The sequence below is a fragment of the Nematolebias whitei genome, chromosome 22 (genome assembly GCF_014905685.2).
Source record: "Nematolebias whitei isolate Nwh7 chromosome 22, NemWhi1, whole genome shotgun sequence".
Lineage (NCBI taxonomy): Eukaryota > Metazoa > Chordata > Actinopteri > Cyprinodontiformes > Rivulidae > Nematolebias > Nematolebias whitei.
Genome location: NC_056519.1, coordinates 12,987,370 through 12,999,968, shown reverse-complemented (window position 1 = coordinate 12,999,968; position 12,599 = coordinate 12,987,370). Strand labels below are relative to the sequence as shown.

General features: G+C 36.4%; 1 protein-coding gene across 1 annotated transcript in view; it reads right to left on the bottom strand.

Annotated features, from left to right (window-relative positions):
* The window catches only part of col7a1l (collagen type VII alpha 1-like), a 67,243-nt gene that overhangs the window by 6,964 nt on the left and 47,680 nt on the right, over positions 1 to 12,599 (bottom strand). Inside the window, exons 77-102 of the mRNA XM_037696170.1 lie at positions 12,162 to 12,215; positions 11,794 to 11,844; positions 10,562 to 10,615; positions 10,407 to 10,460; positions 10,226 to 10,264; positions 9,544 to 10,131; positions 8,815 to 8,850; positions 7,684 to 7,710; positions 7,550 to 7,609; positions 7,106 to 7,231; positions 6,895 to 6,966; positions 6,723 to 6,758; positions 6,492 to 6,551; positions 6,355 to 6,399; positions 6,227 to 6,262; positions 4,318 to 4,353; positions 4,098 to 4,154; positions 1,801 to 1,872; positions 1,571 to 1,642; positions 1,450 to 1,485; positions 1,259 to 1,339; positions 1,092 to 1,145; positions 937 to 990; positions 776 to 838; positions 632 to 694; positions 389 to 505 (exon numbers count right to left, since the gene is read on the bottom strand). Coding sequence (XP_037552098.1) covers positions 389 to 505; positions 632 to 694; positions 776 to 838; positions 937 to 990; positions 1,092 to 1,145; positions 1,259 to 1,339; positions 1,450 to 1,485; positions 1,571 to 1,642; positions 1,801 to 1,872; positions 4,098 to 4,154; positions 4,318 to 4,353; positions 6,227 to 6,262; positions 6,355 to 6,399; positions 6,492 to 6,551; positions 6,723 to 6,758; positions 6,895 to 6,966; positions 7,106 to 7,231; positions 7,550 to 7,609; positions 7,684 to 7,710; positions 8,815 to 8,850; positions 9,544 to 10,131; positions 10,226 to 10,264; positions 10,407 to 10,460; positions 10,562 to 10,615; positions 11,794 to 11,844; positions 12,162 to 12,215 — 2,043 coding nt within the window. The remainder of the gene's footprint in view (positions 1 to 388; positions 506 to 631; positions 695 to 775; positions 839 to 936; positions 991 to 1,091; positions 1,146 to 1,258; positions 1,340 to 1,449; positions 1,486 to 1,570; positions 1,643 to 1,800; positions 1,873 to 4,097; positions 4,155 to 4,317; positions 4,354 to 6,226; positions 6,263 to 6,354; positions 6,400 to 6,491; positions 6,552 to 6,722; positions 6,759 to 6,894; positions 6,967 to 7,105; positions 7,232 to 7,549; positions 7,610 to 7,683; positions 7,711 to 8,814; positions 8,851 to 9,543; positions 10,132 to 10,225; positions 10,265 to 10,406; positions 10,461 to 10,561; positions 10,616 to 11,793; positions 11,845 to 12,161; positions 12,216 to 12,599) is intronic.

Here is a 12,599-nt window from a genome sequence, read left to right as displayed (position 1 = left end):
GATTCTGATTCTGAGTAGCTAAAAATGGTACTGATCCTTAAAGCCAGTTTTCGTGGTCACACCTAAGAAACAAATAAATGACCAAAAGAACATTTTTTAATGTAAATGTTGACTCAATGTGTGGCGAGCCCACCAAAGCACAAGAAAAAGTCTCAGGTGAATGTTGGGTTTCAGGTTTACCAGTGGAACTCCATTGGTTGATTCAGTGGCTGTGATTTAGGAACAGAGCGCGAGAGGTGGTGAAATGGTTCCTGGATAAAAGTCAAAGCTTCAGTTTGACAGAGGAGGGTTTCTGACTGCTGAAGACTGAAAACATTTTTATTTTTTGAATTATGTGTTCATGCAAAAGAAACACAAAGCAGACAGCCACACAACAACCATAAAGTACCTTGGGACCCGGGTCCCCTTGAGGTCCCAATGGTCCTAGTGGTCCTTCATCTCCATCTCTCCCTGGACTTCCAGCTGATCCCTTAAATCCTGGAAAACCTGAGAAACCAGCTGCACCCTGAGTTAAGACAGAAAAAAGCAATGGAGGATAAAATATTTATTGTTCTTTAACATAATCAACATCTAAAAGTTTATTACATTATTTAAATACAAGATTAATTGAAAAACAAATTAACTTCACAACCTTTTCTCCTTTCTCTCCTGGTACACCATCACTGCCATTGGTTCCCCCTTCTCCTTTATCACCCTAAAGTTATACATTAGAAAAACACAAAGGCATCTCTCTGTGTTTAGAGATGACATAAAAAATAAATGTGTGTGTTTTTACCTTGCGTCCTGTGAGTCCATTCAGTCCGGGTATACCGGAGCTCCCAGGTAAACCTGAGTCTCCCTGTTTCAAACATACAGTGTAGCTAAAGTCTTTGTAGACATCACTGTTATAATTTAACTGACTATTATTTATTTATAGACATCTAACTGAAAGCTAACCTTTTCTCCATCTAGACCAGAAGTTCCAACGCGTCCAGGAAAACCTCTGAAACCCTGAAAATACAACCAACACATTTGTTTACTTAAAAATAACAACAACAAGGCAGATGGCTGACCACCAGTGGAACAAGTGGAAGAAATAATAATTCCTCCACCTTTTCTCCTTTCTCTCCTTTTTCTCCTGGTAAGCCAGATTCGCCTGGATCCCCCTGTGAAAGGACATCAAATAAAATGAAGAACAAACAAAACCAATCTTACTCTCACACTTAATATAACGGTAAATCAATTTGATGGTTAGAAGCCGGACTGTTTTCCCGTGTACCTGGTCACCCTTCAGGCCATGAAGTCCATCATCTCCTTTATCTCCTTTGTCTCCATCCTTCCCATGTTCTCCATCGCGTCCCTAAAATCAAACCAAGCTGCAGTATTTTAGTTTCCACCTCAAATTCAAGGCACAGTATTGGCTTCAAATTAGATTTAAAAAAAAGGATAAATGTTCACATGTTGCTTTACCATCACTCCATTCAGACCTGGCTCTCCAGGATCCCCCTGTAGATCATCACAACAATCTCACGTAAAGTGATGTCAAAAAGTAAAACACATTGAAACAAAAGCTGCAGGATTTCTAGTCTACCTTCTGGCCAACTGGTCCTCGTGCTCCAAACCGTCCCATTGCACCCTTAGTGCCTGCATCACCCTTTACACCCTACAAATATTGAAAACACTCTGCATAATTTGACCAATGGGGGCAACTTGGGTATGCATCTTTAAATGCAGTTTTTTAAAAGAAATGCACAGATATATATATATTTAAAAAATCTCTTTTTTTTTTCTTTTTAAACATTTAAAACATACGTATATTACCTTCACTCCAGGAGGACCATCTTCTCCCTTCTCTCCTTTATCCCCATCAAAACCCGGGAAACCTCGCTCTCCCTGAAACAAAACGTACTCACAATAACCGTCTTTGCTTTAAAGATATCACTCTTAATTCAGTCATATGTTTTTTTTGTTTTATTCATCTATTTTTTATTTATTTATTTTTTGCTAGCAGGATTAAACAGGAGCTGACAAAAGTTGGATCAAACGTACAGAAGCAAAGAATGAACCCATCAATAACTTCAGTGAAAGCAACACCAACAGGTCTAAGCTGTGAAAGTTTTTATACCACAAATACGGTCGAAAAATTAAAAACATATTTTATAAAGTCCCAATTTCTTTCTCCATCAAATTATTCAAAGATGATGAGAGACTTCAGTCAAGTAAAAGGTACTATGAAGACATTTAATCCAAAACAAAGGTCATGCACTAACACTTAAAGCATGTATGTGATGGACAAAACTACTGAATTTAATAAGTTATCCCTCTAACGTATAGAATCCTTGAAAAAAACAACCTTCATAATTATATTAAAATGTTCAGTAAATCTAATTAAACCATACAAAGTAGTAAAAATAAGAGAGACGAAACATTTCTACATTTGTTTGTTGATTTTCTTTGTTTTGTTTTTTTGAATGTCCAGAGGACCAGATTTAACTTTTTTAGATAGTAAAAATAAGCTTTTGCAAGAAAGTGGACACGATCAATAGCTTACCAGGATTCCTGAAGGTTTCTTTTATTTATTTTTTTTACTTTTTCTTTTGAACTTTGGCTATGTTTTGTTCAGTCTGTTTGTCCAACCATGTCCACGTTATGCAGTTTTTGGCAAAATAAATAAATAAAATAAAATAAAATAAATATGAAAAGGTGAGTAAGTGAACTAAACTAAACTTGGGGGAGTGGTGGCTCAGAGGTTAGAGAGGTGGGCCTGTGATCCAAAGATTGCCGGTTCACGCCCCGGCCCAGACAACATCAAAATTGTGGGTGGGGTAGGTGAAGCACCCACACTTGCCCCCATCCTTATTTGCCCCACCCTGGGGCCAAGAGCAAGGCCCTTAACCCCCATCTGCTCCCTAAACAGGTCTCTCTTGAAAATGAGTTCTCGTGGCTCAATGAGACTACCTGGATAAATAAGGTGTAAGTGAAAAAAAACAAAACAAGAAACATCAGTACTAAAACAAACTACCTATTTCAGATTAAAAGTACCTGAACTGCATGTTTTTAATAAAATGGGAAATAATCTGGCAAAAATCTGACAGGAATGGAGTGACGAGCTGATCATTCCTGGATGTCCAGTTTTCAGCCAACAGCTCTTTGAGAATCACCTTGTTTGTGCTACACTACGTCAAACTGTATTATCTTTAATATTTTTCACAGATTAAACTAAAAAAATGGGAACAAATTGTGTCTTTGTGACAGAATGCTGAAATAAAGAGCTTGAACGTCTCTGTTATGTGCCGACAACACTGGTTCAGCTCTTGAGTTTAGGAGTCTTTTACTTTGAAAATGTTCAAATACTAGACAGGAAATGACTGGGCTCATCTATATTTCATATACCGTATTTTCCGGCGTATAAGTCACAGTTTTTTTGCATAGATTTGTCAGTCCTGCGACTTATACGCCGAAGCGACTTATATCGTTTTTTTTCCATATTCATAACACAATTTTTGACCGACGCTTTAAATTTCGAAGAACTACAACAGCGAGTCCTCCTGTGTGCACTCACTTCACTCAGCTGGTGCAGGCGGAGGAACGCTGGAAACCTAACGGCTCCAGCCACGACGGATGGATGACGCTGCCTTGACCGTTAAATAAACGCATAATAAATGTGACGGGTCAGCGGTGATACATAATAAATGCAACTTATACGCCAAAGTGACTTATATAAGTTTTTTTTCCTCTTCTTGATGCTTTATTTGACTGATGCAACATACTCTGGAGCGACTTATATGCCGGAAAATATGGTACATATGCTAAACTATTTACGAATGCCCTTTAAGATTTGACTGGGATGTAGTACAAATGAAAATGAAACATTTACAAATATATTTCTAGATTTAATAGCTGTATAAACCTAGTCATTCACTGCTTGAGCTTTGCCATTAAGAGTGGTTCAGTTTTCATCTTTTGATCTTTTGTGTGTTGATCTGGACACTGGTTATAAAAGGGATACTTTCCTCTCACAGTGCTAAGAAATAAACTGAATGCTCTAAACAACTACTTCAAAAAAGCGTATTTGCTGTGTGACAGAAAAATTGACAGTAAATTGAAAAGGATCTTACCGCCTCGCCTTTGGAGCCCTTGAAACCACGAGGTCCTTGAATCTGAAGCACACTCCCCTGCAGGAGAGAATCTAATTTTCATTTCAAAACACACGCACCAAAACAGAGGAGCACATCATCATACTTTCTTGTTTGTTTTGTGTGACACAAAAATATCTGTTAAAATTTATCTGAAAAAGTACAAATAAAGCATAAACGTCTAAATACTCTGTCACCTTACCCTTTCCCCTCTGACTCCAGGTAAGCCATGATCACCCTGTTGGGGAGAAAAAGAAATCAAACAAAATTGCAAATTTTACTACTTAAAAAATATATTTTTTTACTCTTTCATGTCAACACCAGTTACTTCATATCTTTTGGCTGCATGCTGTTGCAGCAGTTCATAACAGTATGATCATGTCTAATAAAATCTATAACTCACAGGTTTGGAGCTCAACCTGACTGGGGTTTGGAGGTGTTTGACAGGAATAAGTGTCAAGAACTCAGTCAACACCTCAACTGAGACACTTTAGCCGAGATGAGACAAATACAGAGTGAAAGCAATACAACATCCTTCCAAAAAACAACAACCTGAACTTCAATTGATCCCTGAAAATGATGGAGAAATGTATCTCTATTTTGTATGTATATATCTCTATAACAGAATTCTGAGTATTTTGAGCAACTTTTAGTACATAAAAATGTGATTTGAGTGGAGAAAAATATGAAGTAATAAAAAATAGTGTGATTTTCTTTGTGCCAAATTCACAACAGCAAGTAAAAATGTTGGCATTTTTGTTATTTGTAGAATTTTATTACTGTACTTTTTGCTGTATAAGTCATACCTTTTTGCATAAATTAGCATGCCCTGCGACTTATACAGCAAAGTGACTTATTTATGTTCCCCCCCTCCCCCATATTTATAACCCAATTTTTAGCTGATGATTTCATTCATTCTGCCATGGAAAATATTGAACACTCGCCGCTAGAGGGCCCTCGAGTTATATGGCAAGCCAAATGTCTCATTAATAGATAAAAGTGGTTATTATTAAAACATTTGGCTTGCCATACCAAGCCACCTTCGTCTCACTCCAGAAGTCCTGGAGCAAACGTCAAATCAGCTGCATTTCACTGCGCCGCCCAGGTGAAATGCAGCTGATTTGAACATTAAAGTGCATTTATTAAGAACAAGTTAAACTGAGACACACCTTTGTTATAATTTCGAGCAAACAAATAATTGTTATTAAGTGTTAATCTTGTTCAATTCTTGTCAAAGTCCTCCCGTGAACGCTCCCGCTGCTGCCATTTGGTAGCCAATCAATTTTTGGCACAACACCGACCCACATTTCCGGGTTGTCAGCGGTGACGCATAATAGATGCAACGTATACGGTCAAGTAACATATTTATGTTTTTTCCACTTCATTAGACATATTTGGACTGATGCGACTTATACAGTGGTGCGACGTGTATGGGGTAAAGTACGGTATGTGTTCAGTTGCAGTAAAGATTTGAAGGGCTGTGTTTGTGTGTGTGTGTGGGGGGGGGACTCATAGTCTCAATGGCTTCAACTTTATTAACAAGAATAAGGTTTTGCTCTACAACTAAATGTTTTAGATTGTTTTGTTCTAAAATTATCTTTATAATTAATTAATAAGGAATCAACATTTATAGTTTCAAGTACAAGTAAATAAGATTAACTTATTAAAACATACTTTTAAGACGATATGGCTGTAACAGTGTTTTTATACATTTTGTTCAGAATCTTGGCTCCACCTGTTTATCTGTTGTTTAGTTATGCATCTCTTGGTTCGCATTTTCATAATTAAGAATTTAAAGGTGTTTATTGGCAAATTTATGTTGCTTCCAACAGTTCATTTTGTAGTACTTCTTTTCATGCTTTTAAATAACGATTGTTTTTCTCAGGTTATTGTAAAAATATGCTATTGGAAATGACCTAAAATATGAACTAAAGCATATTCCAGCATATGGATATATATGGATTGTTTGTGTTTCGGATCTTATCCTTCCCTGAGTTTATTATTTTGAAACAACCACTATGAAATATTTGCAGGGCAAAGCAGATAAAACAATACAATTAAAGCTGTCAACATAAATATGGTTTGACATTTCATGTAAAATGCAAACTCACCTTTTCACCTTTGCTGCCATATATACCTTTTGGACCCTTGGTTAAAAAAAAAAAAAAGTAAAAGTAAAAATCTGACATCTATACATGAAATATTTTATTAAACTGTAACTCTTTAAAAAGTTGCTCACAACAGGACCAGGAGCTCCTTTAACACCCGGGGAGCCTTTTTCACCCTGAAAGAGACAATTTTATGCTTAACTGTATTAATATGAAATAAAACTGCATGTGAGTTAAACTGCTTTAATTTAACACAAACTGAGCTCACCTGTCTCCCTGAGGGGCCAGGCACCCCCCGAGCACCAGGCTGACCTGGAATACTGTCACCCTAATAAAAGGTTTGGCAAAATAAGACACGTTTTTGTTCATTTGGTACATTTTTATTTCCTAAAACACTCAGACGAAAAACGCAACAGGTAAATAATAATGACAAATAATAAAACAGGAGTGTGTTGTCAGCAGGACAAGAGGAAGTGTGACAACAAATTAATCTCGTCACCTTTTCTCCTTTTACTCCAGGCGCCCCAGGAAGACCCTTTAAAGAAAACGTGGTCAACAGAAGTTTTTGTCAACAATAAATCAAATTTAATCATGCAACAAGAGTGAAATATTCGTTTTAGGGTAGAAACTCCACAGAACATAAATAAAACAATAATAAAATTAATTCATACATCAGGTCCTGGTGGACCTCGAGGTCCAGTAGCTCCTTGTGATCCATTCTTTCCTTTTTTACCCCGTTCCCCCTACATCAACACAACATACATCTCTTGTTTTTATCATTTAGTATGTTTCTCTTTTACAAATATGCAGCAGCATATAACTTATTTTACAGTTTTATTTAACTTTATATAAAATATCACTCAAGAGCCTATTGAAGATTACCTCTCTACCCGGTTCTCCAGGGTCTCCTGGGGGTCCCCTGAGTCCTGGGGAGCCCTGGATGCCCACATTACCATGGATACCCTGGATGCCCTGAGCACCTGGAGGACCTGGTTCACCTGGCTCACCCTGAGGCATGATACACATACAATACAGACAACATGTCCCATGTAATGTTGTCATCTAGCTACTTTATTACATTTGAATTACAACAGAATAATATATTTTAATCAAATTAAAAGCTCAAATGCAACTTTAAATGAGGGAGTGAGTCACTGGGCCAATTAAATCCTCTTAATTAAACTGTGACGAAAAACAAAGTCAATCAAAGTGTATGGTGTACAAGACTGCAGGAATTAATAGATTTACTCTGAACTTCTAAGTCAGCGGTCTCTTGCTTGTAATTTGCCTTTTTTTATTTAAAGTAAAGCAACAATAAAGTTTCACCTTCTGTCCTGGAGGACCAGCCTGACCCTCTGGACCTCTGTGGCCAATACCTGGCTCTCCCTAAAAACACAAAGAAGCAAGATGAACCCACTTATAATAATTTTTTTAAACTGCAGCCCTAAATCAATGTTTACCTTTTGTCCCTTTTCACCAATTTCCCCCTGAAACGAGCATAAAAACAGATAGTTTGAGGAATAAAGTGCACCATGACACATCTTTTTCCAGTGCCCAAATAAGCACACTCAGAGGAATTTGAAAAAAAAAAAACAGCACTTGTCAGCATGTTTAACAAGGGGAATTATTAATGTTGGCTTTAATCTACTGTCTCACAGTCGTACAGAAATAGAGCAGAGGGGACTTCAAAGGCCTGGATTCAAATGGTGTTACTGACAGGCGAGACGGGATAGAAGCTCTGATGTCATTTACTGATGCTCTGTGGACAGGCGGCAGCAGCCATGATATTTTTATGAACTGGTGGCACACTTCATGTAGTGACTGTCACGCTCGCTTTGCACTTCATGATGATGACAGTACTGCTTTTGTTGTCTCATTGTATCCTTTACTTAGTAAATCATATGGGAATAAGTTTACGCCTTACAAATCTTATCTTCATTCAATCTTATCTAACCTTCTGAACAATTTGGGTAGTGACACTAATTAGGAAAAGAGAAAATTCACAGTTTTCTTCTATGTGGCTTAGGTGTGGACTAAAATAGCTGAACAACTCAATTCATTTTTTATCTTAAATTCTAACATTACATTAATGTAGATGGATAATAATAAGAAAAGTATATTTTGTGTCAAAGTAATGAAAGCATATGTTATTTAAACTAGAATAATGCTAACATCCACATTGCTTTTTAAAATTTTCACCCCAAAATGGTGAGTCCAGCATTATTATATGTCCATTTTACTGTATGTCTTCAGTTGTTCAATTTACTGTGTAAGCATCTGCTAAACTGGAACTGTTATTCACCTGTTAATTTTAAACAAATAATTAACATGCTAACACATTTTGAAGAACTATGCAAGTGCAGAATCATAAATTACTGCAACGTAACATTAGTTTCTATCTGATCTAATATTAACCACATACTAAACTAATTCTACTGCTTTTAAAAATAAATAAATGCAAAACTACTATCAAGACTAGCATGGCTATACGAAGATAGGAACTGGCACTTTTAGATTGTCCACAATTTGAGCATTTATGGTTTTACAAGTATTTTTTGCATTTTTATATTTAAAAAAAGAAATCTATTCACCTTTTGTCCTGGATTTCCAGTTTCACCTTGCTGCCCCTGATGTACAAAACATGTGTATTAACAGCAAATATTAGCACAATTAACAGGATAAACAAACCTAATATTTGAAATAAGGCATACACTGCATACACAGATATAGGCCATTTTTACTTTATCATTATTCAGATTTTCCAACTCAAAACAGTACAATCTTGAATGTTTTATTAATTTAACCAGATTCCGGTAACATTTGTGTAATCAGAAATAAGTTTATTGCCCAAGTAATTTATTAATAACACATATTAGTCACTTTGTTTTTGATAATTGAACATAAAAGCTAACTGACTTATTTTTGATCAATCAAACATTTTGCTACAAAAGCCTGAAACTATTTTTTTTTTTAGTATTTAATGATGAAGTGAAAAGACAGGACTCAGAGTAGCAGGTCTTTAGTTGGACCATCAAGGGGAACCATATAAAGTCTAGTTGGTGCAGGAATGATCCCCCCCCCCCCAAAAGTTTGGTAACCCCACATCTGTCTCGAATTCTGATTTTCTTCTTTGCCACCAAGAAAAGGCCTCAAAGACGACCTGGTGAGCTGGTCTTTTTCTCATCTGAGTTAAATGCAACAAACTTCAGGTTTGACTTGAAATATTTTTGGATTGGCCGAGAGAAAAATATATTAGGGATTGTAATTCACATGAAACTGAGAAGTGTGTGAAGATGAAGCAGCTCATTTTGTGTCCTTACCTTCAGAAAAAAATAATCTGGAGGATATGGATATGGCTGTCCAGTTTCTTCACTGTAACCCCCCTCTTTCCCCCTCTCCATTTCCTCTCTCCTCCTCTCCCATTCCTCCCTCTCAAAGTCTCTCTCTATCTCTTCCTCTGTCCTCTCCTCCATGTCTTTTTCCCTTTCCATTTTCTCTCTCTCTCTTTCTAGTTGTTCTCTCTCTATCTCCATGTCGACCTGCCTCTCCTTCTCCAGCTCCCCTCTTTCTCTCTCCATTTCCAATCTTTCCCTCTCTCTCTTCCACTCCAAATCTTCCTCCTCCCCTTCCCTTTCACGATCTACATCTTCTTCAATCTCCCAGTCATAGTCTCCACTCTCCTCCTCCTTCTCATAGACTGGATCGAGGTCTGTTGCTAACACTCCACCGGTCACTACATCTTCCTTCTCTTCTTCCATTTCCCAGTCTTCTTCAGTATGCTCCTCTCCTCCGGCAGGTGCATCTGTCTGAGTCTCTATTTTGGCATCACTAGATATCCTTTCTTCTTTGTCATTCCACTTCCCCCTGGCATGAATTTGATGGTTGGGAATTTTGTGCTCTGTGCGCTGCTTAAAAAAAGTTTTATGACAAAAAACAATTTATTTGTGAGTAATCAGTAATCAAAAGTGTGCTCGAGTTTTGTTTTGTGTATCATAAACTTACAGTCCAGCTGTTGTAACCTCGAGCTCCAGAGGACTGATCCTGAAATTAAAACAAGTGGAAATTCTCATACATGCTCCACAGTGACCATAAAACTGCTTTTTCATGTTTTACAAATATAGATTTTTAAAGAGTAATACTTCTCTAGTAGTAGTGGTACTGTAATCCAGAAAAAATAACTTACTTTTTGTGTATTTTTAAACTGATTTCTTCCACCTGGGGCGCCTGGCATAAACACCTAAAATAAAAAAATATATAACGTCAGCCATTGTCATTGTTGATTTATTAATAATTTCAATTTATCTTTAACCTCTCTTGTAAAAACCAGGTGAAACCTACCGTGGAGTCAAGCCAGGATGTGCCTCTTTTCACCCTGATTTGAGGTCGAGGCACCTGTAAAGTTCCCCCAAAACCTTTACAAGCAAGCTTAGCACAGCAGTCATGTATTTATATGCTCTTATGTTCTGTTTGTTTTATTAATGTGCATAATATACTAATAATAATAATAATAATGAAATGTAAAGGAAGACACAGAGCTGCTTTGGAAGTTATTTGAACATTTTTACTTGAGCATACATGCACACAAAGGTTAAACATAGACAATGAAATAACAGCGAAAGATTTCACCAGTGAAAAAAGTGCTAAATCACTCTTAACTGATCATAGTAACATAGCAATTTGTTGAATTTCTAAAGAATTTAGGAAAGTTGAAAATCTTCTTCAATAAATAAAAGTTCAACCAAAATCGTGACAAAAACATGTAAGCAAAAGGTTATAAATTGTGTTAATTACATAAATTCCTTGGAATAAATAAATAAGAAGTTCACAAGGTCAGAAAATTAAAGTCTAGGCTGCACAATATGAACAATCACAACTTAAACATGAAGTTTATGTCACTTATAAAAGGACCCTCTTAAAAAAAGATGGCCGTCTGTTTGGCTTTGGGTGAGTGAAATTGTCTCTGTGTGGAAAGATGTCGCCCCTTGTGAAATGTTGGTCGAGTTCGGGATTCCTCGTCAGAGAAACGCTTCACGGTTTATGCAAACTCTCCATGCAGTGCTTTCTTATGAATGATTAGGACTCTAACGTTTCAGTCTCTTGACAATTAAGAGATGTCCTGTTTAAAGAAAGAGAGACAAAGTATTAAAGGTAACTCTCTTATTGTTTGCTTCAGTCATTTTGTGAAAAGTTGCATCGTTTGTTAGAGTTGTTAAACTTTCATCCAAGCTTAGGAGTCTCACTAAAATCATACTAAAAGCATGCTGCTCAAAAGTGCTTTTTTTAATCCAGGTCATGCTTTAGTAAGGTTTGTGATTATAAATCCAAATAGAACTGTTTTGCACTGGTGAAATTTTCAGGAATTAGGGAGAAAAAAAAAAGTTTGAAAAAGTGCAGCCAAGTGCTCATCCTCTTACATTTAAAGCCTGATTTATCTCATCTTTCTAAATAAACCCTCTGTCCCTCACCTTTTCCTCTGTTCAGGTGTGAATGAAAGAGCTTGGCATTCCAAGGCATGCAAGAAAATATCCAGAAACATATATACATTTGTAGAATTTAAAACAAAACTATACCTTGACTGGTTCATCTGCTGCAGTTGGAGGAGTGGGCAGTGTCACCTGATCCTGATTGTAAAAGTAGGACAGACCTATTTTTAGCTATAAATACATTAATTCAAAAGTGAAGCACCACATGGAGTAAATACAGGCTTGCAATTACATGTAAAATGGTTCACGCCATTCACCATGTCCAACGTCCTAATTTGTAATCTTAGTAAAAGTAATTCACAAAGCAATGTAATGGGTTTCTAATTTGCTTTTACTTGATCTCATCCCTAAATTTGATCAAATCTAGTGAGTAGGTTGTCTTGTTGTATTGCAAAGAAACAAGACTTCAGCTTTTATCTCAGAGGAGAGCAAAAACAACAACGTCAGCTCCTTACCTCGTTCACACCACCTGCAAACTGAAAAGGTCCTGCTGTGGTCGTCAGGATGACCTAAAAGAACCAACATTTAAAAAGAGCATTAGACATACATTTAAAAAGTTCCAACAAATTCTGAATATTGGAGAAAAACAATGGTTTGCATTTTGTTTGAAAATTATTGGACAGTAGTTAAAATGATAAAATTAATATATACATATACAGTATGTAAAATACATAATATTGCATTTATCAGTATATATAAGTTTAAATAAAGTGTACTAAAAAGCCTGTTTAACATCTGAGATAAACACTACAAATGCTCCAATATAATATTGTACATTAATGTTAAACTATAGCACCAAAAAGCTTTCAGAACATTTAAGTTTTATACATTCTGTGAAAATATTGTACATGTATTGTAATAGCTGTATTTGGATTCAATATCACAACCCAATT